We start from the raw sequence: 27,965 nt of genomic DNA, 5'->3' as shown, positions 1-27,965 counted from the left end.
TCTGTTATCTTATTATAACTTACACCCTTATCTCTCTCTTTTTATTTCGTTTTTAAAAGATTTTTCCAGGATTGAAGTACAACTTCCTTGACGTGTTCCCCAGAATAACCTGCAGATCTCCCAATGAAGTACTGGAAATCGACACTCAGAGAAACTCATATCATGGCTGCTCAGACCCTGGAATAGATCAAAAAGTGTTCTGTAGTGCAGCTTTTCAGAGACCATTCCAGTACTTAAGAAGATCTAACAGAGGTGATAATCTTGACACATTCCAGTATGAAGAAGGCTCAGTTGAAGGGACTCCAGCAGAATGCCTACAGCTGCTCCTTATGCATTGTGGCGTGACGGATCCTTCTTGGTCAGAACTGAGGAACTTTGCTTGGTTTCTGAACCTTCAGCTGAGAAACTGTGAGACATCAGTGTTCTGTAATGCTGCTTTTGTCCAGGATACTTTGCAGGGTTTCAAAAATTTTGTAGTCACCTTTATGATTTTAATGGCAAAGGATTTTGCAACACCTTCACTTAGTATTTCTGATGAGAGCCCCGGGAGGCAGTTTTTTAACATGGAAGGCGTCACTGAAGAAGATCTTGCTCCATTCCAGATTCGGAAAAAGTGGGAGTCTGAACCCCACCCCTATATATTCTTCAACGAGGACTCTGTTTCCATGACATTCATTGGCTTTCATCTCCAGCCTAATGCTAATGGTGGCATTGATGCCATCAATCCTTTGAATGGGAGTATCATAAAGAGAAATGTGATGACCAAGCAGCTGTACCAGGGATTGCTTCTTCAAAGAGTTCCATTTAATGTTAATTTTGATGCACTGCCCAGAGATAAGAAAATTGAGAAACTTTGCATGGTATTAGGAATCCAATGGCCAATTGATCCTGATGAAACGTATGAGCTCACAACAGACAATATATTGAAGATCCTTGCCATTGAAATGCGATTCAGGTGCGGGATCCCTGTCGTCCTCATGGGAGAGACGGGTTGCGGAAAAACCAGGCTCATAAAATTCCTGTGTGAACTGCGTAGGAGCGGTGCTCCTGCTGATAACATGAAGCTTGTCAAAGTCCATGGAGGCACCACAGCAGATGCAATCTATGCCAAAGTCAGGGAAGCAGAAGTTTTTGCTATTGACAATAAGCAGCAATACCAGTTTGACACCATCTTGTTTTTTGATGAAGCCAACACTACTGAAGCTGTCAGCAGTATCAAGGAAGTCCTGTGTGATCGCACTGTAAAAGGAAAGTCTTTGGTCCACAACTCAGGCTTGCAAATCATAGCTGCCTGCAATCCTTATCGAAAACACACTGGAAAAATGATTAAGCGCTTGGAGTCAGCTGGCTTAGGCTATCGTGTCAAAGCAGAGGAAACGAAGGATAAGCTTGGCTCCATTCCTCTTAGGCAGCTTGTATACCGGGTCCACGCGCTCCCACCTAGCATGTTACCTCTGGTGTGGGATTTTGGGCAGTTGAACAACTTTACGGAAAAACTCTACATACAGCAGATTGTCCAAAGACTTACCAGGTCAATACAAATGTCTGGTGCTGAGATTAAGATAATAACAGATGTGCTTTTTGAGTCTCAGACTTATATGAGGAAAAGGAACGACGAATGCAGCTTCATCAGCCTCAGAGATGTGGAACGCTGTGTGGAAGTCTTCAAGTGGTTCCACAACCACAGTGACCTAGTAATGAAACATCTGGAGAAGTACCTTGCAGAGAGGAAGACTGCTAAAGGTTCTATCCAGAGAGACAAAGTCATTTGGTCCTTGGTTATTGCTGTTGGTGTTTGCTACCATGCCTCCTTGGAATGGAAGGGGGCATACCGAAAAGTCATTAGCAAAATACTTCCACCCCCGTATGATAAAGAGAAGGGAATTCTTGAAGAAATTAGCTTAGTTCAGGATCTCTTCTTGAGTGGTGCACCTCTGAGGGAAACAATAGCAAGAAACTTGGCACTGAAGGAAAATGTCTTTATGATGGTTATCTGTATTGAACTTAAAATCCCCTTGTTCCTCATTGGAAAACCTGGCAGCTCCAAATCTCTTGCCAAGACCATTGTGGCTGATGCCATGCAAGGCCAAGCGGCATACTCTGAGCTTTATAAGGAACTGAAGCAAATCCATCTGGTGTCCTTTCAGTGCAGCCCACACTCTACCCCTGAGGGCATCATAAATACTTTCAAGCATTGCTCTCGCTTCCAAGAAGGAAAGAACCTGAAGGAGTATGTCTCTGTGGTTGTGTTAGATGAAATTGGCTTGGCTGAAGACTCCCCCAAAATGCCTCTGAAGACTCTTCACCCGCTGCTGGAAGATGGATGCGTTGATGATGATCCACTGCCTCACAAAAAAGTTGGCTTCATTGGGATCTCTAACTGGGCTTTGGATCCAGCTAAGATGAATCGGGGTATCTTTGTATCCCGTGGAGACCCAAGCAAGAAGGAACTCATAGAAAGTGCAAAGGGTATTTGCTCTTCAGAGCGTGTCATCTTGCAGAAAGTTGAGTGTTTCTTTCCTATCTTTGCAGATGCATACGAAGAGGTTTGCAAGACCCAAAATAAGGAGTTCTTTGGGTTGCGGGACTATTACAGCCTCATAAAAATGACATTTGCTTTAACAAAAAAATCTAAGAGCACTCCTGCTCCCCGAGACATAGCAGAAGTGGTTCTCCGTAATTTCAGTGGCAAGGAAGGTGTCAAGGCCTTGGATATTTTTATATCTAAAATCCCAGAGAAAGGTGATGCTACCTGTGAGGACATCAGTACGATTGCCCTAGTCAAACAGAACATTTACAGTGACTATCAGGATGGAGAATGCCGGTACCTGCTAGTGTTAACAGAAAATTATGCAGCGCTTCAAATCCTTCAGCAGGCTTTTTTCAAAGATGCACAGCAGCCAGAAATTATATTTGGTTCCAGCTTTCCCAAAGACCAGGAATACACCCAGATCTGCAGGAACATCAACCGAGTGAAGATGTGTATGGAGACTGGGCAGATGGTGGTCCTTCTCAACCTGCAAAATCTCTATGAAAGCCTGTACGATGCCCTCAACCAGTATTATGTTCAACTTGCTGGTCAGAAGTATGTTGACCTTGGTTTGGGGACCCATCGAGTGAAATGCAGAGTGCATCCTCAGTTCCGCTTGATCGTTATTGAGGAGAAAGAGGTGGTGTACAAACACTTCCCCATTCCATTGATCAACAGGCTTGAGAAACACTACCTGGATATCAATACAGTGTTGGACAAATGGCAAAGAGGCATTGTGGAAGAACTGAAGAAATGGGTGAACAACTTCACAGCAGTTGAGACAGAAAAACATTTGATGGGCCAGCAGAAATATACCCCTTCCGACGTCTTTGTTGGCTACCATTCTGACACCTGTGCCTCAGTTGTCCTGCAGGTGACGGAAGAGCTGAAAATGGGTTTTCCTCCTGAGGAACTAATACGAAAAGTAGAAGAACAGGCCAAGTTGGTACTGCTGAACTGTGCAACGCCAGATTCTGTAATCCGTGTTGGTGATTCACGTCTGGGTTCCTTTGAGGCACATGAGTTGGCTATGATATACTTTCAGCAGCAGCAGCACACTTGTCTTGCAGATTTCCTCCGTGCTTGCCTCGGCACTGAGTCCAGGGGTCGCACAGTCTTTACTGAGGTGAGTTGTTCTAAAATACGTCTTTATCCTTTTATATACATAGAGATTCTGAACACTCACGAGTTGACGTTACGACTATAGATGAGACTATGTGAATGGAAAAACATTTTTAAATGGTATTCTAAAATGAAAGAGATTTTTCAATGATTCCCTAGACCAGCCATAATGATTCAGTTTTCTTACCTTGAATATAGTGGTCTGTATCCAGTTGGGGCCTTCTGGGTTCCAACATCCTCCCACATTTCAGGGTTTGCCCCTGGAAGCACTATATCACATCACACAAGTGGTAGAAGGGTGCTTGTGGACCAGATGGCAGAGCTGGCCACATGTGGAAAGCCCCGATTGGATACTGCCCCATGATTCAGTATAGTCAAAAAGTTTTAAGTCTAGTTTGAGCCACTGTTTTTTGGAGGTGTAAAAGGTTTAAGACCTTCAATGTGTGAAACAGTGAAGCATCTATTACTAGATCTCATCTCTGCTGAATTTATTAACATGTTCATCGAGTACTTTCTTTAGAGCTTGGTAATGTGAAGCCAATGGCTTGGTTCAGATGTTATGGCAAACTATCACTTGTTCCGCGAATGAGCCACATCAAGCGTGTGTGTGAAAGAGAGGGGAAAGAGGAGGAAGTGTGCAAACCCGAGTCTTGTTGTTTCTTGCAACAACAATCCATGATTTATTATTGCATTTGTATGGGGTCATTACATGTCAGCATTCCTGGAATCTTTGACATAATATGATCAGTGATCTAGAATATTGAAGTAGGAATAATATTTTCCTTTGGTTCAAGGAAGCCGATGTCTGAATACCATTCCTGAGTCTTAGATTAGCAGTAGTAGTCCACAACCAGGTTTAATTTAAGGGTTTATGCAGGCAATTTGACTCTGACTATTGAAAGTATCATTGATACCATTTTGGGTTTGAAGACTCAGTGAGCATGCATTAAGCATGCTTCAAGAGCAGCTTGCATGTACCTAATGTGAGGGGAACTAAGCTTTTTTCCCATTGGACAATAGAATACCATGTGATACCTTTCAGTTTCAAAACCTGTTTGCTATGTTGAATTGTGCATGAACCCTGGACAAGTTGGTTCATGTTTGACAGAGCAACTTGCTTTACCATTTTAGATTACTACTTTCTCCAGGCTCCTGACAGCAGCGGACACAGAGACTTTTGAGGCAGAAGTACATTGCAGTATTAACAGCCTCAAAGTTCTGTTCTTGCAACAGTTTGATACAGAACATTCATTTTTGAAAGAAATCCGGTGAGTTGCTGCTTTTTTCTTTTTTTAGTCTAGAAGGCTTATAGACAAATAGGGTCTCTAAATATTTAGGGCTCATGGGCACATATGGGTTTTTGGTAAAATGTTATGGTCAGCACCAAGAGATGGTTGTTAAGTGGGGAGTAACAAAATGAATGCCATAGGCTATGGAGAATCACACAATTTATTTTTGTAAAAGACCCTACCCATTCACAGGGAGACAAACTGGCATAGGTAAAAGACCAACACAAACAGACTTACACAGTTTTCTGCTTCTAGAAAACACGTATTTCACAGAAAGGCAAGGTAATTTCCCAAAGTCATCTCTAAATAAATTCTTCTAAAATAATTTTATGCAAAATAAGATCACCCCAAACTACACACCCCATACTGCAAACTACACACACCACACTGCAAACTACACACACCACACTGCAACCATACACAAACCAGACACACATCCTTCCTTCCTTCCTTCCTTCCTTCCTCACTCCCTCCACTGGCTCTCCTAAACCACTCCCCAAGTTTACCTGGCAGCAACTTATTCCTCCCATGCCTTATCTTTTCAGTGTTTCCTAGCTGGCTAGCTGGAAAGCAGCAGATCTCTGGCCTCCAGCTGCCCTGCCCTCTTACTTGTCTCTATAAAATGTCCTTAGCCCGCATAAGGTCCAGAGGCATTCCGGCAAGTGAAAGGACAGTGTGGTAGAAGGCAGAGCTCCTGCTTCCTTGCCGCTGCCCATAGTATTTTTTTAAAAATAAATTTCTTAAAAAATGGGAGGGACGGGATTTTGGCAGGCGCCAAGGAAAGTGCTTGGGGACAAAGTGGTGTCTGAGGGCACTATGTTGCCAAACCAAGGACTAAATTGCATATTATGATATAATTTTAGAATAGAATGAAGGAATAGAGAACAAGGTTATGTTGTTGTTTCAGGCTACTGGGATTTATGGGAAATTATATTGTATTGTTTTATACAGGTTGGTAAAGTGTGTGATAGCAGAGATCCACTCTCTTCACCAGAAAAGTCAAAACGTATCTAACCATTTTTGTGTCATCTCTTGGTGTTTTCTCCTAGGACATTTTTTGATTCTACCCCTGGAAGTAAAATCCTGATTATTCAGACAGACTTTGAAAATGGATCTCTCAGTGCCCAACTTGTTGCCTCAGCCAAGTATGTTGCATGTTAGAGTACATGTGTATTTTCCAACCTCTTAATTAGAGCAGCACTGAGTACATGGTTAATGGTCATAGTTAAGTTAACCATTGATTTTTACACCTTCTCTGTGAATATAGAGATATTTTGCACACAGAAACTCCTAGGCTCAATCCTCACCATCTCAAAGAAGAATGAATGGCTGAGAAAGACCTCTGCATTTTATATTGTTGTAGAGCTATGTGAACCTAGTAGCCATCTTAGTAATGTGTGTTGCAATGAGCTGGGTGGTAAGACATATAAATGTTGAAATAATGAAAGGGGGATGTTGATTAAATGGAAACTTCTCATAACAGGCATTGAGGGTCTCCTCCATTACTGCATGACATTGGTAGCAACGGTTTCCGTTTCCTTGCAGATACTCGGCCGTTAATGAAATCAACAAAATAAATCTGAATGAAGCTTCCGTGTTTGTTTTCTTCATCACTAAACTATCACGAGTTGAAGGAGGAAGTTCCTATGTGGGATTTCATGGAGGTAGGGCGCCCTTTGTACAAGGATGTAGAATATTACTGAGCTTCTGTATAGTTAGCTTCGTTCCTGCTTCTTTTGCGCTAGAATTGTTAAAAGATGCTCCCTTGTTGGTGCAAGTTGCATTCCTGAAATATCTTGCTATCTATTGCTAGGGTTGTGGAAGTCTGTGCACATTGATGATCTAAGGAGATCAAAAGATATGGTCTCCGATGTTACTATCCTGAGAAATGTCACCATCAGCCAGCTGTTTTCTGAAGACACAGGGAATTCTGCAGAGAACCGTGAATGTAAATATTTCAGTAAATCCTGTAGCATCAAATTCTGTTAGTCTGTAGAAATTCCCAGTGTGCCTAAGCTCACCAGTAACACAGATTGCATCCCTTCTGTATTGTTGCAGCTGTGGTGGCAGAGCAAGTGGAAGAAAAGGAAGAGGAGATGGAGGTAGATGTTTCACCAACACCCAGAACAGAAACATTGGCTGTAAGTTCCAGTGTGTCCCTCTTTAATTTGATTATTTATGAAAAGAGTGAGTGCATTTGTTTATATTGATACTGAGGACAAACATAAAATAATTCCAAGGGTATGATTTTTCTTGTTTTGTTGGAACTTTTTCTGTATACTTTTTCAACTGATAGAAGGCTGAGACAGCATATTCCAAGTTTAGCCCCTCACTTCCGCCTCACACTTCATCAAGACACTACCAGCACTTTCCCAGTTGCCCTGCTGCTGTTGTCCAGCAGTGACAATGGTGTCTGTTCCTTCTTCCCTTCTGGATATCCACACTGCTTCTTTTCCTTGTTGTTTCAGATTCTGATTGCTCTTCTCCAAGCAGATAAATTGTCTGCTTCTTGGCTGCAAGTGGAATCTCATACCTTGTCTCCTAAACTGGCTGCCAGACAAAAGAGTCATTACTTGTTTATATTGATAACCTTTTGGAGAGGGAATGTTTGCTGGCTTTGGTCTGTGTTATTTTAGGATACTAATACGGTTTGTTTGTTTTTTGCTATGCCTGGAAAGACCAAAACCTTGGACACCACTATCCTCCTAAAGAGCTGTGTGCAAAGTGCTGTGGGAATGCTAAGGGATAAAAATGAAGTTGAGAGCCGTAGCACTAAGCGAATTGAAATCCTGCTTAGTCTCCTATCTGAGGAAGATGACTTGAAAGGTATGAATGACTGAAAGCACTTGGCTTTGTAAAATGGAAGATGCTTTAGGGCAAGCCCTTCCAAGAAGATAGTCATGTAAATTTGCTTGATAACTATTTTGGCAGCCACTGCCACCACCAAATTTGCCACAGTGGCAGAAAAATGTCAGTTTGCCGTCAAAATTTGGCCCACAGCAGCAAAAAAGGGTCAATTTTACTTCAATACAAAGTATGCCAGGAGTGTGTACCTTGTTTTCAAAAATTGCACGTATGGAATGCACCAGGTTAAAGTAGATTTCCTCCCTTTTTGCTACTGCTGAATTTTGGTGGCAAAATCCATGGCGCAACAGCGATTCCAAGGAGGTGTACAGCCCTTGTTAGGTTTTGCCTCTGGATAGCAGTTGCTGGGGCACAGCAGGAGGGCTATTGTCCTTGTGTGCTGCTTGTGGTCTTTTCATAGGCATCTGGTTGGCTGCTGTAAGAAAGAGGATGCTGGACTAGACAGGTCTCTAGTCTGATCTAGCAGGTTTCTCCTATTATGTTCTTAGGAACGTCTTCCAGAATAGAATGCATATTTATCATTTCTATATGACAGTCAATCAGAAGATCAGGAAACCCTGACAGATGTTGATGATAAAATCTGACTAAATTTCCTATCAGTCTTGTAGAAAGAAGTACTTTTTGTCTTGCTTCAACACTCAAAATTTAGCCATAAGGAGCATCAACACATTTTTGGTTGCTTTTCAGTCTCTTTTCTGAAGATAACAAAGTGCCGTCTCTTTCACCTTTTGACGAAGCAAGAGGAGAATATTTACACCATGGGACACTGGGTGCTCCGGGAGGCATCAAACCTCAACGCCCTCCAGGAAGCAGGAACTTTCAGGTATAAATTGGTCAAAATAAAAATTTAGGCCAGTATTCAAAGAACCCCATGTGCACATCTGTAAGATACTTCCATACACTCATTAGAGGGGTTGTCAGTTTCTCACTTCACTGTAGCCTCACAAACCGTATTGAACCACACACACACCCGAGCTTCAGGAGTAGCTTTTCAAGGGCTTCATGGACATAGAGGAAGCCTCAGTGTTCCATGTGCAGCCTATTTAGTTCAGTGCATTTAAATGTGTGTTACTAATGTGAGTTTGTAACCAAAACTGTTAATAAGAACTGAGTTCTTAAAGTTACAGATGCATGTGCCAGTAATTGTTGGACCTTCCAAGGGATCTTTGTCTGCTTTAGCTGATAGCATTTTAAAATGATATGAGATCATACCCATTAATACTCTATACCAAATATTATTATCCCATTCTCTTAGAGATAATATGTCTTGTCCTCCTCCTCCCAATTTTTTTCTGTTAGGATCTGAGCTGAAACTACACATTTGCAATCATCCTTTAATTCTTCAATGCTTCCGGTCCGTCTAACTTAACAGTAAAACCGTTCAAGCCGTAGGCAATTTACACCTCCATCCCTTTTTCTATGATCGTAATTACATTAAAACATGTTCTCCTTTTGCATGTCTGCTACATGGTATTAAATACCATAAGTATATTATCCTGTAGAAATATTCCCTTTCTTTAGAACATGCATCCTTTTGATATGTTGATGTTAAAACGTTTCCCCCCTTTTCCTTGATCCCTGTCTCCTGCTCTTGTAGTTTTGACAGCATATTATATAACCTTGATACCAATCCCTTTTGACAATCACAAGTAATTATTACTCTTTGACTATCTTGATACTTGCAGACGCACCCTGTGGAAGCGGGTCCAGAGTGTGGTGACTCCATTCCTAGCCTATATGGTTTCTGTCCTAGACAGAGACTGTAACCTGGACCTACTGGTCAGACCAACAACAGAAAATTGTGTGAAAGATCTGTGGATGTTCATCTTTAGTCATCAGAGGCTTCTTAACATCCCTTATGTCATGAATCAGAACAGGTAAGCTGCATAAAGATGGGAATAATTACGAACACTTTTTTTCTGTTAAATGCGAATGGTGAATGTGCTTTTTGATTCCACTTGAAAAAATGGCATATACATTATTCGTTCAGTTGGCAGATACATGCCAGTAGTAAGCCATGATGCCTATTTCTCAGGGGACATGGCTACATTACACAGATCCTGTCATATTCTTATTAATGGTGGTTTAACTGGAAAGATTAAAAAATGGAAGGATTCTCTCTGGCTAATTCACCAAACTTTGGAATCAAAGGATATGATAAATAGACCTGTCAGAAAAATTAACAGATTTTTTCAGTCTGTTCTTCTGAGGGTCTGAACTGATTTGTTTTATGGTATCTTTATGTAAATGATGGCGTTCCTCAAGCACACTGACCACACTGCATTCCTGCCTTCTGGAATGAGGTATTGAGATCGCCCTCGCACCAGTTCTATCTTGTAATCAAGTCATCCTACATTCACCACTTCAGTGTCTTTTTAAAACAGACCATGCTTTGCCTATACTTTAATTGAAGATATTTGCATTTTTATTTTATTTTTTTTTATTTTAAAAAGCACTATAGAGCTTTTGATTGCTGAATTATTCTACTAACTTCGTAATTATGTTATTTTGCTTGTGTCTTGCCCAGCTCCCAAACTGAGACAGTTCTGGTGCAGAATTACTTTGAGTTATCTACCAATGCTGGCAATGAAATGCCCTTCAGCTGGAGGATAAAGGATTATTTGGAAGATCTTTCAGTTCATGCTCAATATCTTAAAGGCAATGAAGGTGGGAACGCAGGAAGAAAATGGCAAATAGGGCCTCTTGTTAGAAAGCGTATTTTTATTTTATTTATTTATTTATTACATTTTTATACCGCCCAATAGCTCTCTGGGCGGTTCACAAAAATTAAAACCATCATAAAACAACCAACAAGTTAAAAATACAAATACAAAATACAATATAAAAAGCACAACCAGGATAAAACCACGCAGCACAATTGATATAAGGTTAAAATACAGAGTTAAAACAGTATAATTTAAATTTGAGTTAAAATTAAGTGTTAAAATACTGAGTGAATAAAAAGGTCTTCAGCTGGCGACGAAAGGAGTACAGTGTAGGAGCCAGGTGGACCTCTCTGGGGAGCTCATTCCACAACCAGGGTGCCACAGCGGAGAAAGCCCTCCTCCTAGTAGCCACCTGCGTCACTTCCTTTGGCAGGGGCTCACGGAGAAGGGCCCCTGTAGATGATCTTAAGGTCCGGGTAGGTACATATGGGAGGAGGCGTTCCTTCAAATAACCTGGCCCCAAACCGTTTAGGACTTTAAATGTCAATACCAGCACTTTGAATCGGGCCCGGACCTGGACTGGCAGCCAATGAAGTTGTAAAAGGACTGGCGTAATGTGATCTCGCCAGCCAGTCCCTGTTAGTAAACGGGCTGCCCTGTTTTGTACCAGCTGGAGCTTCCGGACCGTTTTCAAAGGCAGCCCCACGTATAACGCACTGCAGTAATCCAAACGAGAGGTTATCAGAGCATGGATAACTGTAGCTAGGCTATAGTTATAGCGTAGACTGTACTTGAATTGTTATGAGGGTAGAATAACAGTGCCATTCTTTGCTGATGAATGTTTTATGGTTCAGCTACCTTTCTCTCTAGTGGTCATTCTCATGTTTGTCTACTGCCACTTTATAAATATCTGGAAATATGTAAACCATTCCTCCAACATCTACTTATCTGTAGAAAACATTACTCAGCTAGATTACAAGATACTGAATTCTAAGACAAGGTTTTCCTCGATCCCTGGACCAACTGCGCATAGAACAAGGATGGCACAATTTATATATAAGATGGCTACCCCCTGAGCATATTCTAGTTTTTATCTTCCATTTCCAAATCCTCATATATCCTCCTAAAACAAGAAAAAGAAAAGAAAGGGAACTTACAACATTGCAAATATAACATAAGGACTCGAAACATCCATGTATTTAGAGTTCCAATACATTACAAAAAATGACCAATTCGGAATAAACTTGTTTACAGAACCTTGTTCTTTATATCTTCTTAAATCAGTCAATTTTATCATATGAACTGTGTCCCAGATCTTCTGGAACCAATCTTCATTAGTTGGGATCTTAGGCTTCTTCCAGAAAGGAGCTTGTCATGATTTGTGAAAATAGCCATAAAAGGGCTAATATATCCTCCTAAAACAGCTTGCTATAGGCAAAGGGTCTTGCTAAAAAAATTACTGCATATCTCAGAATGTCTTGGATTGAAGTCCAAAACATTAGTTTTCTATACTTGTCAGCTGCTTTAAAGAAAATTGCTTTTCTAGGACTAAAATCAGAGAGATTGATTCTCAGATCTGGTGCAGTGACTTTCTGGATAGTTAGCGGAGAAGCTTTACCAATAAACAATAAAGTAACAAATCAGTGGGCTGCGGCATTAAAAAAAGAAGTTGGGAAGGTCAGCATGTTTTGCCTATTAAAGCAGTCCCATATTACCATTTTAAATTTCATCTAAGCTAAATTTTCCCACTGTGGTCTTGTCTTGCAGGCCATGCAGAGAAGTTTATAGGCATCTTTCAGCAGACGCCACTGGGGAAATATATTGCCGGTCTCTCTGAGGAACAGAGAGACATCCTTTTCCACCATTATGTCAGAGACTTTATTGTCCTGGCAATGGGTGTGGCCTCTCCTAGGGAGCTAAATGTAAGTATTGCAATAAGATGGGGATGGACGGCTTTTTTGCAGCATTGGATCAAGAGTCACATGCCAGTGGACATGGCTGGCGGTGAGGATGGCCTCATCCTCACATATACATACACAATGTTTTATTATTCACCCAAACCATATCCTCTCCAATTAATTTACCCACCCACCCCTCACACACATATCCTACCCAGAACATCATCCATTTTCCCCTCCCCAAAATCATTACCAATCCTGGATCCTGAAGAGGCGTCTGTCCTGGGGGGTGGGGGTTGTTCTGTGCTGTGCTGTGATGGGTAAGTCACAATTGAAGGAAAAGCAAAGCACCTAATGTATGCGGAGGGTGTTGCAGAGTAAGAATGGAAGGAAAGTGAATCTCTTTAGAAAACAGAGGAGCTGTTCCCCCCCAAAATTGACATGGTGAAGGGCAAGGAAGAGAGCATTCCTTTAGCAATCACTAGGGTGAAACTCCTCATGGTCTCGGCTGATCAATCCACTTCAGTCGACCTGCTCTTCCAGCACTCAGAGCTGAAGGGGTATTGGTGGTGACAGCAGCAGTCACGCTTCACAAAACGGATGAGGAGAAAGTTCCCAGAATGCAAGGGTCATTCTGGCATTTGAGTCCGTAGCCACGAGCACTGCAGTGACTCCAGCTGTGGCAGTGTTGGTAGGTAGTGAGTGTCATGTAGGTAGCCTAGCTGGTGGTGACAAGCAAGGACTGCCTGAGCATATTCTCATCTCATCTGAGGACAGCAGCAGCAATAAGGCCGGTGCCAACAAGCGGTACCTTCATTCCATCCAGGGGACAAATTAGATGGTGATGGCAGCTTGGGGGCCTGCATGGACCACACAGAAGGCTTCCAAGGGCTGCATTGTGCTCCTAGGCCACTGTTGCCCATGTGTGCAATAAAAGATGGCTAGGTGCATGGAACACACATTGGGCCTTTTCAGACAACACGCTAAGCCATGGTTAGGCTGCCAACTCTTTTGCTGCAAATGGTTACTGAGCATGTTTAACCCGTGGTTAGGAATGGCTCACATGACACGCTAAGCCATATGCTCAGGAGGTGAGTGCTGTATTATCTACCAGAAACTGGGTATGACTGGTAGCTAATTATCTCTAAGATATCTCTAAGATAGTAATCTGCCTTTCCAAATACTTGAAACATAAATAAGAAGCATTAGGTACTGAAGCAGTTTTTCTTTGAATTCTAAACTGTTTTAGAAAAAAGCCTCAACTACATAAGAGACTGTAAGGGAGCAATATTATGTCCTCTAGACCACATCTGAGGGGTGGGGGCATAGGATTGTTAGGTTTCCTGGATACAAGGTTGGAAGCATGGCTCTGCTGTTGGAGCCAGGGAAATACACTCCCCTCCCCCTCATAGCCCGCATGGAGAGAACTGCACTGGCTACCTCCCCGCACTTGCAAAACTGAGAGCAGGGACAGGGACAGGGACAGGGGTGTTCTTAGGGGCGGGGAAGGGAGGAGGCCGGGGCGGCTGGCTTATGCCTTTTCCTATTGCTGCCCCAGTCTCCTTCCCTCCCCCTCCCTGAAGCTTCCACTAGATGGGCAAAATGGCCCATCTAGGTGAAATGCAAAGAGGAAGGTGCAAGGAACTTCTGTTTCTGCATAGCATTCTCGTAATCCTCTGAGGTCAGGGGCTTACGATACCCATAGGGTTGTGCCATAACTGAGATTGCTATGAAGTTGGCCTAATGAGCATTTGGTCATTGGAGAAAATAAAATTAAAGCAACTCTTAAAGATTTAAAAAACTTAAATTTTTACAACTGGGCATGTGATTACTAAAATGAATTGTAGATTATTTCAATCCTTGTTTAAAATTCCCAGTTGCTGCAAATGGCCCTCTTATCATGCATAGAGGAAATGAAGTCAGCCTCTTCCAGTGCCGAAGAGACAGTGCTGCCCCTCCCTTGGATCCACCTTGGTTACCATCAGTTTAAGAGTCGGCTGCAGAACTTTTCCCGGATTCTTGCTGTGTACCCTGATGTGTTTGGAGCTCTCAGTAAACATGTGGAGAAAGGAGGCAACATCACATGCCACCAAATGGTAGGAATTCTATTGGGTGTGCTATAACATTTAGCTCTACCAGGATGTGTGTGTGTGTGTGTTTAACTATTAGGAGAAATACGAACTTCTTTCAGGAAAGGTACAAGACGTCACACAGTCTTCTTTAAAGTGTGCTACTGTGAGAATGTAGAGAAGATATTCCATGTCCTTGTGTACAACAATATGATGAAATTTAATAAAGACAACAGCAAGATTTAGCGTGCAAGGAAGAAAATGCAGGTGGAAGGAATGTATCCTGACTTGCCAACAGAAAGCAATGTGGCATGTGAAAGTTTTTTTTTTACAAACCAATAGTCAGTATAAACAGAAAGGAGTTCAGTTGTGATATATGATGCTGATACTAAAGAGTCATGACCTGTTTATGGAACTAAGGAATGGTGCGGTATGAATACTGCTCAAACTCAAATTCCAACATATTATTGATTTAATTTATGTATTACTCAAATTTATATATCGTTTTCTGCAGAGGTGTCAAAGCAGTGAGCATAAAATGTAATGCCATCAACACAGCTATAAAATATAACAATGAGTACAATAAATAGTTATTCAACAGCAAAACTACACAGACTACTGAATGCTATAGACCATAGCTGGCTGGTTTATGCTTCAGGGAAAGCTTGTGTGAAGGGATGGGTCTTAAGAAGATGTCCAAATGTCAGAACTATGGAGGCCTAGCTAATGACACTCAGTAATGTGTTCTAGAGGGTTGGTGGTGCAACACTAAATGCTCTACTGCAAGTTCTTTTGAGGGGACCTCAGGAGTATGTGGCGTCCCTCAGAAATGAACCCCTCTGATGATCACAGAGATTGGGCAGGAACATAAAGGCTGACAACAACAACAACTTAACATGGTTTGATAGCTTATTGGCATCCAGTGCAGTGCTTTTAGCAAGAGTGTAACTTGCTGTCAGAACGAGGCCCCAGTTAGTAGCTTCGTCAGTGCATTCTGAACTAGCTGCAGCTTCTGGGATAGCCCAAGGGTAGCCCCACATAGAGTGTATCACAATAATACAGACTTGAGATTAACAATGCCTGAACCACAGTGGCTGAGCTGTCATGGTCCAGGAACAGCTGTAGTTGGCATAACAGGTGAGGCTGGTAAAAAAAAACCAAACCCTTTCCTAGCCAGTGAGGCCACCTCAGTTCTTTCAGGGGGAGTGCAAACCTATCCAGGACAGGCAGCTGACCTATTTCCCAGACCAGTGACCCACCCACACTGCTTCTGTCTTCCCAGAGTTCAAACACAGTTTATTGGCCCTCATCCAACCTACGTCTGCATCTAAGACTGGTCCAGAGCTTGCACAGCCACAACTGATTTAGATATTATAGAGGAATAGAGCTGGGTGCTATCTACATAGTGATGGCACCTTGCTCCAAATCTTTGAATGACTGCTCCCAATGGCTTCATATTGATATTATATAACATTGGGATAAAATCGTGCCCTGCAGCGTGCCGTAGCACATATACCAGAGAGTCAAGATGTACTTCTCCAACACAACTCTCTGAGACCACCCTGGTAGGTAGAAATGGAAGCACTGAAGGAGTTTCCCTGATGCACATCCCCTGAAGTTGTGATCTTGATCCACTCAGGGCCCAGTCATAGAGAATTCTGGGGATACCGAGGTGACACAAGATGAAAGAATGACATGCAGTTTGATTGATTACATAGTTGGAATATGGGTTCAGAATATAAACAATAAATGCAAAATAATCTTTGTAAACTGCCCAGAGAGCTTCGGCTATGGGGCGGTATATAAATGTAAATAATAATAATAATTTTCATACACCCCTCAATTTGGTAGATTGCCCAATATGTCAAGCTATACAAGTCTCCATGCACTTAAGATGTGACATAGGATACTATGCAAGTTCACATTTGATGCTTCTTCCAATACCAATTCCAATACATGGTGTTGCCTCTGGGATCAGCAACTTCTGAACCACTCTAAAGACCTCCACTGGGTGGCTGCTCAGGGCTGTGGTGGAGGCTTCAAAATCAGCCTTTTTCACAGCTTGCATGGTAGGCACAATGATGTGCTCTAAGCAGTATTTGATCGGCTTCAGAACAAGATTTCCGCCACCTGCAGTCTAGTCATTGTTCAGCTTGCTTCATTGCCAACAACTCCACAGAGAACCATAAGGCAGAATAGGTTCTGCAGTGCTAAAGAGGATCCTCTGGAACAATTGTGTTGATGGCCCTTTGCATCTCACTATTAAAGAATGAAAACAGGCCTTGATAGGATCACCAGCTCTCTATCACCCAGGAACACATCAGGTTCTAGAAGTCTTGGAGGGCGGATGTTTTATTTATTTATTTATTTATATAGCACCAACAATGTACTTGGTGCTGTGTTAATGAGTCTGCTGCCACTGCTAGTCTACACTTCACCAGGAAGGGAGATGGCTTTATTCTGTTTAATTTAAAACGGCATAAAATAGGCTGTTCAGTTATATCGGTATGAAGTGGATGTATTTTTTCCTTCCAGTCTGTGTCTATAGTCAAAATCCTCTTCATGCTTTATTGCCCTAGGTACTGGATGTGCTTGCTGCAGTAGCCTGCATGGAAATGTTGGAAGAAAAGTTGTTGAAATGCAGGCCACAAACATGGCTCCAGCAGGTAAAGAAACTTCAAATGCCGATTGAACTTGTGTGTACAGCAAACTACTTACAACGCAATGGGAGCCAACGTGACCAACTGCTCCAGGAAGTCAAGTAAGTAAGAATTTCAAATTTAGACTGCTGTTTGAGTCTTATTCCCATTGACATTAATGTTTAAGGCAGTGTTTTTCAGTCACATCGTTATTTAGGCCATCCACATCCCGGACACCTGCTCCCGGTCCCCCCTGGTACCATCATATCCTAGGTTATGTGTTTTATATGTTATGCTTATTCAAAATGTAACATGCCAAATCTATGTGATGGGCAGTTGTGGAAGCTACAGAGGAATATGGAATGGGCAGTCAGTGAGGATCTGTTTCTTCCCAACTAGAGTCTTGCTAGGACAGATGTGGCCTTTGAGCCAACTAGAGATCTGTATGTGGATTGGTATAGTACATCTATGTTGTTGCACTCACTCAATGCTGGGCTGCTCCTTCGTTACAGTTTACTTGGAAATTGGATCAATTGTCCTGGTCCATCCCAAATCATGCTTTTCACAGTGCAGTGGCTTTTGCAAAGCAAATAAGGTCACTTGCCTCAGCTGAAGGTGATGATGATCTCTTAATTTGATTATGCAAGAGTCAACTTGCTGTGTCTCTCAGTCCAACTAGCTACTGCCTTCCTACTTCTCTTTTTTTTTAATACTATTTTTATTGATTTTCAAGTAAGGACAAATACAATAAACACACAGAGTAAAAGAAAACACTCAACAACAGTATAAATGTTCCCACAGCACCACGATAAAAAAGCATGGGTGTTCATTCCTTCAATAAGCACTTGGTACAGAAAAAGATGCAGGTTAAGTTAGAACCTCTGACCAAAAGGATTCCTGAGTCATTGGGGGTCTAGGTTCGCCAGGATTCATATTAATGAATGTGAAAAAGTCCAGCCAGTTTTCCACAAATGTGTCTGATGTTATTTCTCCTCTTGCTAACCTGCTATGTTGTGTCAATTTATCATTTAAAGCTAGTTTCCAAATCTTATCAAACCAGCGTTGATGGTCAAAAGCTCTGTCACTTTTCCAGAATTGGGCAATTTCCCACCTGGCTGCAACCAGCAAATGGGTGACCAAGGCTTTGGGAATAATGTTTCTATTGGCATTCCTAAAAATAGAAAGTAGAGCCAGTGCTGGATCAGTTTCTACTTCAACATGAATAATGTTTGTAATGGTTTGGAAAACCCTTGACCAAAAAGTTTTGACCTGTTGATATTCCCACCAAAGATGAATCTACTTCTCTTATTTTTAAAAAATAAGCCATAACTTGTTTTTCTCTTTGAAACAGGAGCCAATGGAATCGGGTTTTCTCAGTGTCCCTGTTTGTGGAACATGTTCTGCTTGGAGCAGAAACATGGATACCAAAGGTGAAGGACCTAGTAGAGAAGTACACCATGCAGCTTGGAAATGTAAGGAGCCGATTCTCATTTGATGGGAAATGCCACTTTTTAAGCGGCATCTTTTCCTTATGTGACTCAGGCCTGTAAACTATTAGACTGAAACAGATCAGAAAGCGAGTCTCTTCTTAAGCTTTACAGATGTTGCAAGATGCCCACTTGAGAGCTCCAGAATTCCTGTCTCAGATATTTGGAATTTGTTGCCATTGTTCATTCTTGTACTTCCATCTGAAACCCATTCACTAGGGTCTACATTCCCTTGTAGCCATTGGAATATGTTTAGGATTATACTGTCTGACTTAAGATCAAAGTTTTGTGTATTCTGGTCACATTTTGCAGCAAAAAATGCCAAGTTCTGTATTCATTATACATTATGTCGATATTCATATCTGCTTATTATCAGGGATATGGAGATTGAGAAAAGATAGGCTATGGAGGTAGATGTGGTTGTGGTGGGGAGACAGGCTCGGTGATCTCTGCCCGCAGTTTCTTAATACATTCATTTTTGAGCTGATTTCCTCACCATAAGAGCTATACACTTACTATTAAAAGCAGTTCAATGCTGATACTTTGTGAGATTGCCAGATGAAGATTTGGGCATTGCACAGTAGTTCGGCAGCTTGTTATTTCTTGAAGAGATGGAAAGGAATAACTTTGCCCAATTTCTTAATATGTATTATTTTCAGCTGCACGTATGTTTTTAGTTGAGGAGGCCCAATATTATCTTGGTGGATTTGGAGGAGTGAATGAGAGGAGGTGGGATGGCACCTCTTTGTGTGTGGTGGGATGGGAACTGGCTAGAATAGGGGAATGAGGATCATACATCTGTGTGCTGTTTATTTCCCAATTGAAAGGTTTCTTGTAATCTGGGCAGCTGTAGCTGAATTACACTGAACTGAACGTAGAGACTTCAGCCATCCAGGATTTAATCCTGGATGATTGGTTTGATCTGACATATCTGATGGAAATTTGGCTGGAAAATCAGGGGTTGGGGAGAATGTTGCTCAGCTTTGTGCACCAGATTTCTGGGTGCAGCAGCAGGTGAAATCTGGGGGCAGGGAGTTGCAGTGGTTTAACATTATTCCATCCCATTATTGAGGTGCCCTGTGCTGTTGTCCCCTAATCTTGTGTGTGTTCATGTAGTGGTGGGCCATCAAGACTCGACTGGGATTCTGTTGGTGTCCCATGCCCTCATTCTACTGCCCCAAATTTCCCCTGCAGTATTAGTGAAGGTGATCTCAGGGGTGGTGTTGTCCTTGTGGGGGCCCTTTGACTGTTCTGGCTCAGCATTTCATCACTTCTATGGCCGTTAGCGGAGATAGGATGACCATCACTTCTATGGTCATCCTATCTCCGTTAATGCCTGCTTCCATCCTTGTTGAAGGATACAGTGTGTATTTCATTTTGGCTGCACAGGAAGATAGGGGGAATCTGAATGTGGGGGACTTTGAAATAACTCTGCTTATTTATCCTATGAGATTATTTATCCTATGAGAAATAATCCTATTAAATCCTATGAGATTATTTCCTCATAGGATTTAGGCTTACTGGGGCTCATAGGATGGTCAGCCCTTGGAGACTGATGGATCCATATAGTTTCGACAGCTCTGGAGATTTTCCTGCTGCCTTGTCTGGTAGCTCTGGTGAAGCACTTCTCAATCTCTGGAATGGAGAAGTGGCTCTAGCATTTGACACAATCACTAATAAGTGCCCCCTTCCACTGAGCAGGGCCTGAGTTCTTTGATTATCTAAAGAGCTGAAGGCAGTGAGGGAAGGCATGGAGAAATGTTAGAGCAATGGTAGTGAAATACTTGGGATGAGTCAGGCCAAACACAAGTGACTTCATAAGAACATAAGGAGAGCCATTCCAGGTCAAACATTGGTGTGAGGAAGGCATCCCACAGTGGCCAGCCTGATGCCTATGGAACCTCACAATAGGACAGGAATGCAATAGCACCCTCCCCATCATCTTGCCCAGCAACTTGTATTCAGGGGCACACTGCCTCTGATACTCAAGTAATATATAGCCATCATGCCCTTGACTCAGTGTTGGACAGTGGAGCTGTTTCAACTGGTGAAGGGATTATTACATCTGAATTCCAAGAGTGGAGAAGAGGAACCTTTCGTGGCCCAGTGTTACCAATTTGCTAAACGCTTTATCAACAAAAACACCTCACATCCACTTCAACTGGACCCTACAATTAGACCAGGCTCCAGTGATGTGCCCATGGTATCTGTTTATCCCATTTATATGGATAGCTTTGAGCTTATTCAGCCTGAGGATCTGAACACATTGCTTGGAATTTGATACACATCCATGTGCTCACTTGTTCTTGCCCATTCTATTGTGAAGGTGGCCCGAGGAGGCTTGGCTGGAAGGTGGTAGTGGCTGGGCTTATGGAAGTTGTAATCCAAAATATCAGGAGAGCTTCAGGTTGCTTGTTCCTGATCCAGAGCCTTTCCAGTCTGGATTCAGGTCCAGTTTTGGGGCTGAGACTATTCTAATTGCCTTCATGGACAGTCTACATGGGGAACTGGACAGGAAGAGTGTGTCCCTGTTGGCTCTGCTGGATCTTTCAACACAGTTCAGTACTATTGACCATGGTATCCTTCTGAGCCATCTTCCAGGGATGGGAGTTGGGGGCACTGTTTTTGGTTGCTCTGGTGACCTGAGGGATTGCTGCTCAATTCCATTGCCTTTGACTTATTGTATCAAGATAGCTAGTAATAAAAAAATAAGCTTTTTATTACTAGCTACCTTGAAACTGTAAAATAAATCATTAAGGCTGCTGCAATCCTAAACATAGTTACTGGTGAGTAAGCCCCACTGAAATCAGTAGAACATATCTCTGAGTAAATATGCTTAGGATTGCCCTGCAATCCTGTTAGATCAATGTTCTTTTCACCCAAGGATGAGATCCAAACAGCCCTTAAGCACGACTCCACCATTCCAGCGACAGAGGGTTCAGAAGCGCTTTATTGATTAGTAATCAAGGCCTGGTCTCTTCAAAGGGAGCAATCAGACAAAAGACATAGGGAATATGGTACAGTATTTGAGCTTTCAAGGGTCAGGGCCCAGTAGCAGCATTAACCAATCAGAACATAACACTGGGGCATAGCTAATTATGCTAAACAGTCCTGTGAACAATACCTTTGGCCTGACAGTAAGTAACAAAAGTTAACCTTGACACAACAGCACTTGGAATAAAACTGGAGCCAGGATTCTTGTTTATATTAGATAAGAAGGATACAAGGATGCACACAAGGAGACATTCTCATACAGGGCATTATGACATTTTGCTTGGTGTGCAATGGAGATTTTACAGTTTCCTGTTAAAAATGGAGGTGGTTATGCTAACAATCCTATACAAACATACCTGGGAGTAAGTCATATTGAACTCAGTGGGATTTAGCCCCACAGAGTAGATATGCATAGGGTTGTTCTGTGTACTTGATATAGTAAAACATTTCAACCTAATAAAGGCTGTTGAAACAGCTTGTGCATGCCAATCTGAACATATTTTGCCTGTATTTGAGGATCTTTTACCATTGTTTTTGCTTTAAGCCTGGAATGTCATGGGATTCTTTTTGTTCTTTTCAGTGTTTTCAGTGGGATTCTGACATCAAAACTCATAACACATTCACTGCTGTGATGAAAGTGCTATGCCAATGCAAGGAAGCTATCAGTTTAGCATTTTGCAGGTAATGCTTTGGGGACAAGTATGGTACATTTGGGGAGTATGTTTTAGTTTCTCTTTATTCTTAAATCCTGGAATAAATTTTCTGTCTGGAGCCGAAAAACATACCAACATGTAAACTGCACAAATCCCTGTGTTGCACAAAATGAGTAGAGGAATCTTTGCATATGAACAATTTTAAGTGCAAATGGTCATATTTAATGCATTTCCTTGTGGTAGAGGAGTGAAAAATTATTTGTTTATTTAATATATTTGCATCCTGCCTCTACAGGATAGATTGAGACAATTTACAAGTGGCATAGTAGGACAGGGCTGAAATGGCTTGGTGCCTCTCTTTAGACAGAATCCACCCCAGAATTATTTCAGTATTTACTCATGGATCAGTAACACCCAGTCCTTCTGTCTACAACAAATCCATATGGGAGAAAGCAGTCATTCAGAAGTAAAAGTATTGTTAGTACTGCTTTTACTTTCGGGGAGAAATGGGATAACACAATGCATATATTTTCTTATTTTCTATGGTAGTAGGTCTGTAATTAAATATACATCCATATATTTAAATGTTTAAATCCATGTATATATTTGCATTGACTGTTATTTTTGGATTGACAGGTATGGTTTGAAGCCATGTCCAATTTGTTTGGGAGATCCTAACGATCCAGTGAACCTTCTCTGTGATCATGTGTATTGTCACAGTTGTATCAAACGATGGCTGGTGACAGGGCAGATGTTCTGTCCATTATGCCTAACTAACCTACCAGATGATTATACTCCCACAGTATCCAAGGAGTTCAGGTAAAGCTTTATCCCTAATGATAATCTTGATGTTTTTTTACTTCTGATCTTAATTTCTGAGGACTTCGTATGACCTATTGGCTTTCTGTTTGTTAGTATTACTCTCATGTGATGCACATTCTGCAGTTCACTGGAAAGGTAAATATTTCACCCATTTTCCCCACAGCGTTGCCATAGAAAAAAACGCCCAGTTCCGTAAGTTTTGCAACAGTTTTTTCATAGACCTGGTTTCCACAATGTGCTTCAAAGACAATGAGCCCCCAGAAAAAGCTGTGATCCAAGAGCTGCTGAATCTGCTGTTTGTTCATGCGAAGCTTTTGAGAGGTATGCTCACATACTCTAATCAGTTGCCCTACCTTGAATGAACTTGCTTCATTATTGCTCTAGACTGAATTGCACTATATCTCTAGGTTCTGGTAACTCCACTGTACATACGAAATCTCTGTCCCCTTTCGATGATGTGGTGGATAAAACTCCTGTAATCCGTTCTGTGGTGCTAAAGTTGCTTCTAAAATACAGGTAAGGGGTTTTACCTGGAATGTGTAAGCTGGGTCAAGGCATCCTGCTTTCCCTTTTGGGTTAACATCACTGATGCTCTAGCTTCCTTGAAGACCTTGTGCTCCTCACAAGGGCTCAGTTATCACTTTTCAGAAATTGCTGTAACCCCAACCCATCCCACCTCTTGTCCAGTTTTATTTGAAATGCACTGGTGGCCACATTTCGATTTTAGATTTTAGAATATGCTTAATATCAGTAGAAGCACATGATTTATTCATTAATAAAAGGAGGTTTCTCTGTTTTCCTAGCTTTGACGATGTGAAAGTCTATATAGAAGAATATTTATCACAAGTAGAAGCAAGTTGCCTCCTAGAAAAAGAAGATAAAATAGAACTGTACATGTTATTTGTCAACTGCTTGGAGGTAAGTATATTTTCTCAATCTTCTCTTCTTTTGTAGAAGGTGACATGGCCAATGGGAATGCTTTACTTGAGGTCTCTAGAAAACAAATCTCTTTACAATTGTATCTGTGTTATTTTTTAAAAGGAGTCTGTTGCCTTCCTTAAAAGGAAATGAGTTAAGGTAACTCTTGGTTTTAAAAGTCTACATTTGTTCTACCTTTTTTATGCCCTATGCTTTGGCTACTGTGCTCTTCGATTTTCTCTGGAAAATCAGTACTTTACCTTTTCAGAGACATGCGGGAGGTATTGTATTGCTGTCATCGTATCCTCCTCATGTGTTTTGCAAGGAAATTGACTAGACCAGTAACTGCTTAAGATCTATTTTAGTCCATTCCACTTCTTAATTGACTTCTGTGGAAGTAAGGAAAAGGACTGAAGTAAGAAAAACAGGGTGGATTGGCTTTTCCACGTCAGCCCAGTCCCCGTCCCACCCCTATATTTATATATTTACCAAGCTATCAACTGCTGAATCAGGTATAGGGAAAGTAGCTTTCCTTGTTCTACAAAAATGAAGCTTGTACCACAGTCTTTGTGTTAGCAGCAGTAACAAGTACTGGGTTACTGTATTACTAAAACTTTGCAAATTTTGGTAATTGGAAATTCACATGATGGCAAATTCTTTGCTATTGGCATTATTTTAAAAAGCAGAAAATGTAGCCCTCCCATTTCCCCACCACACTCCCATAGCAGAGGATAAAGTATACCTGCCCTGAAGCTGGTGTACTTCTTTTCTCTCCAGCTGCTCTCCCTGCACCACCACCACCCCGCCCCATTTGTCTGGCCAGGGCAAACCTGGTAGAGCTATGGATTTGGCAGCTCCTCCATCTCCACTTCTTGCCCTGATTGTATTGTCCTGCCTCTTTATTTTATTCATTTAGTCATTCATTGGTTTGTGTCCTACCTTTTTACTAGAAAAAAATGACACTCCAGGAAGCTTACAGGCAAAATTAAAATTGATTAAAACAATAAAACAATGAATTAAAATGCAATAAAAGCTTAATAATTACAGAATACAAAAATAAACAGCACCCAGCCGAACAGGCCCGCTTATGGGCTAAAGGCCTTCTTGAATAAAACAGTCTTTGCCTGCCTGCAGAAGGACAGCCAAGAGGGTGTGAACCTAGCCTCCCTTGAGAGAGAGAGCGTTCCACACCCTCTCTCAGATCACCACCAAACACGCCTCTAAAGATAGCTTTCTCAAAAGAAAGGCCTTGTCAGAAGATCTTAAGAACTAGGCAGGCTCATATGAGAGAAGACAGTCTTTCAAATGGTCCAGTCTTCACCAAAATATTACAGATTTTTATTTCAACAAATACCATCACTGGGAAGTAGAATAAATTATGTAGACTGCCTTAATTTTCATCCAGCAGTTTCCTGGGTGCTAAATTAGTGTTGTCATCCCCTGACTGTGGAATGCCCTCCCCTTGGAGACCCGAATGGCACTAACGCTGATTTTATTCCGGTACCAAGTGAAAAACAAAGCCTTTAATAGTTAAATTCACCAAGATGGGACATTGTTTTAACTGTTTTAATTATTTTACTGCTTTTAAATTATATATTGTTTTAACTTAGTTCATGGTTTAATTTATTTTTAGCTGTGTATATTTACTGTTTTATACTGTATGCTTCTATCTGTACGCCGCCTTGAGATCTTAATGATATAGGACGGGATATAAATGTTTTAAATAAATAAATAAATACGCACACAAACCTGAAGAGGCAGATTGCACACAGTCCTACAGATTGCTTAATTTAAGAGCTTTAGCTGTATGATATGAAATATTTTAGTTGAAATTGTTAAATACATTTTTTTCTTTTTTTCTAGGATTCGATCTGTGAGAAATCAGGAGCTTTCTCTGAGGAAATCAAGATAAACCGTCTCAGAGAGAATGGGTGCTTCTTGGTGAACTACTTGCAGTGGAGCGGCACCAGCCAAGAAATCTCCCAAGAATCTACCATTGAGTACTTGCAGGGAGTCGCCAAGATCCGACTATGTATGGATAGAGCTGCAGAGCTGCTCTTTGAACTTCATGGAACCTCAGGCAAGTGGGATTATGGTGACCACAGAGAATGGAAATGTGCCAAAGAACTGGTGTAAAAGACAGTTTTTACTGATAGATTATTTATATGATGGACTTCTCTTTTGAGTCCATATTTAACAAAGGAATAAAATAATGCTTTTGCACTTCTGTAGTCTTCCTGTTCTGCCACTAGAGTGTGTTCTCCTCTTTCAAATGCAAAACTTTGCAAGACAGCTGTTCAGTGCTTCTTAAAATGCCAGTTATCAATCGCTGAGCATAGTTAGCAAATAAGGCTTTATTTCCCTTCTCTTTGTAGATGGTAGTAAAGAAACAGAGAAGAAACTCTACCTGCAAAGAGTGATGGAATTCTGTTGTCAGATTCAAAATGACTGGTGTAGAGTTTATCTTGTCCGAAAGCTTACCAATCAGTATGGGATGGAATTCACGCAGAGGCTTTCCAGTGAACGTCAGTGTCACTGGATATTTCCATCGGAAATAATTCAACAGCAACAGGTATTGCAGATCCTTCTCTACTCTTAGCAACTTCGAGATGTTGATTTCTGGGTAGTGGTTTGGTACAGGAGGTCCAAATGTGAACCGCCCAGAGAGCTCCGGCTATTGGGCGGTATAGAAATGTAATAAATAAATAAATGGAGTTGGGTGGTAAGAGGAATTTGTAAAAAAAATTAAAGGAATTTGTTTGGTTTATATTGAGACTTGGCTCCCTAAGCTGAATTCATTGTCTTGCTTAGTGATCAAATAGAATGACTGGGCCGACATCTTTCAGGGCTGCTTTAAAATATAGGCTATCCTGCTTTATGTCTAGTAGCTCAGATTGAATGACCCATGGACATTCAGGTGTACAAATTTTTATGCATGGTGTGGAGAATGTGGATAGGGAGACATTTTTCTCCCTCTCTGAACATACTAGAACCTGAGGTCGTCCCATGAAGCTGATTTGTGGGAGATCCTGGACAGCGCATAGTTAAACTGTAGTGATGGCCACCAATTTGGATGGCTTTAAAAGAGGGCTGGATAAATTCCTATCAATGGCTATTAACCCTGATGGCTATGTGCTACCTCCAGTATTAGAGGCAGTAAGTCTATATATGCCAATTGCTGGGGAACATGGGCGGGAGGGTGCTGTTGCCTCCGTGACCTGTTTGTGGGCTCCTGGTCAACAGCTAGTTGACGACTCCTTGTACAGAATGCTGGATTAGATGGACCCTTGGCCTATCCAGCATGGCTCTTCTTACGCCCTTATGAACCTGTGCCTTTTTGATCTATGCTTAATTACACTATAGTCAACTTCAAATTCTTAAAGGTTGAAATCCAAATGCAGGTGGCCATCACTACAGTTTAACTATGTACTATCCTGGATCTTCCTTTTGTTAGGCAGATTCTGTAATTATACCACATTCTTTAGAACTTGTTTTCGTATTCACACTTTTTGAAGTTGGGACTTCTTTGTGTTTTGTGGCCTCAGAGGCATGAGCATGGTCAGATTGATCGATTCTTGGTATGTGGCAAAAACTACAGAACAGTGCGTGATGCTATGGGGAAAGCAATGATAGAATGCCAGATAGACGGTGTTGCAGCAGCAATGAAGGTAAGACCCTTTATTCCGATTAACACAACTCTTCTTTATTGACCTGAAGAGGTCCCTCTCTGATTCTGTAGCAATAAAAGCATTTAGGACACCATACGCTCCTGTTGATGTTTCATTCCCTCCCTCCCTATAGCTGGGCTGGATGAAAGAAGTTCTCTTCCTTTTTACTTGTCTCTTAACCAAACATCCATCAGTTTTCTGATACTTTCTCCCTGGGCTTCTCAGCAAGTGTCAGTCATCCTCTATTGAAAAACTAGAATTATGTTTTACAGTATTTATATACTACTTTCCAAAATTGTTTGAAGGACAAGCCATTCTTGCATTGACTGGAACAACAGGAGTAGC

At 41.5% G+C, this 27,965-nt stretch overlaps 1 protein-coding gene across 1 annotated transcript in view; it reads left to right on the top strand.

The window, feature by feature from the left end:
• LOC134394556 (E3 ubiquitin-protein ligase RNF213-like) overlaps positions 1 to 27,965 on the top strand; it is a 101,812-nt gene that overhangs the window by 52,460 nt on the left and 21,387 nt on the right. The window contains exons 29-50 of the mRNA XM_063120118.1: positions 60 to 3,656; positions 4,784 to 4,920; positions 5,991 to 6,086; positions 6,487 to 6,605; positions 6,755 to 6,889; positions 7,000 to 7,082; positions 7,620 to 7,767; positions 8,494 to 8,629; positions 9,492 to 9,683; positions 10,334 to 10,473; positions 12,240 to 12,394; positions 14,248 to 14,466; positions 17,019 to 17,200; positions 18,430 to 18,550; positions 22,140 to 22,240; positions 22,849 to 23,031; positions 23,198 to 23,355; positions 23,442 to 23,550; positions 23,838 to 23,952; positions 25,816 to 26,032; positions 26,328 to 26,524; positions 27,498 to 27,620. Coding sequence (XP_062976188.1) covers positions 60 to 3,656; positions 4,784 to 4,920; positions 5,991 to 6,086; positions 6,487 to 6,605; positions 6,755 to 6,889; positions 7,000 to 7,082; positions 7,620 to 7,767; positions 8,494 to 8,629; positions 9,492 to 9,683; positions 10,334 to 10,473; positions 12,240 to 12,394; positions 14,248 to 14,466; positions 17,019 to 17,200; positions 18,430 to 18,550; positions 22,140 to 22,240; positions 22,849 to 23,031; positions 23,198 to 23,355; positions 23,442 to 23,550; positions 23,838 to 23,952; positions 25,816 to 26,032; positions 26,328 to 26,524; positions 27,498 to 27,620 — 6,663 coding nt within the window. The remainder of the gene's footprint in view (positions 1 to 59; positions 3,657 to 4,783; positions 4,921 to 5,990; positions 6,087 to 6,486; positions 6,606 to 6,754; positions 6,890 to 6,999; positions 7,083 to 7,619; positions 7,768 to 8,493; positions 8,630 to 9,491; positions 9,684 to 10,333; positions 10,474 to 12,239; positions 12,395 to 14,247; positions 14,467 to 17,018; positions 17,201 to 18,429; positions 18,551 to 22,139; positions 22,241 to 22,848; positions 23,032 to 23,197; positions 23,356 to 23,441; positions 23,551 to 23,837; positions 23,953 to 25,815; positions 26,033 to 26,327; positions 26,525 to 27,497; positions 27,621 to 27,965) is intronic.

Source organism: Elgaria multicarinata, chromosome 3 (assembly GCF_023053635.1).
Source record: "Elgaria multicarinata webbii isolate HBS135686 ecotype San Diego chromosome 3, rElgMul1.1.pri, whole genome shotgun sequence".
Classification (NCBI taxonomy): Eukaryota; Metazoa; Chordata; class Lepidosauria; order Squamata; family Anguidae; genus Elgaria; species Elgaria multicarinata.
The sequence above is the reverse complement of the archived record's forward strand: the minus strand, read 5'-3'. Positions and strand labels throughout refer to the sequence as shown.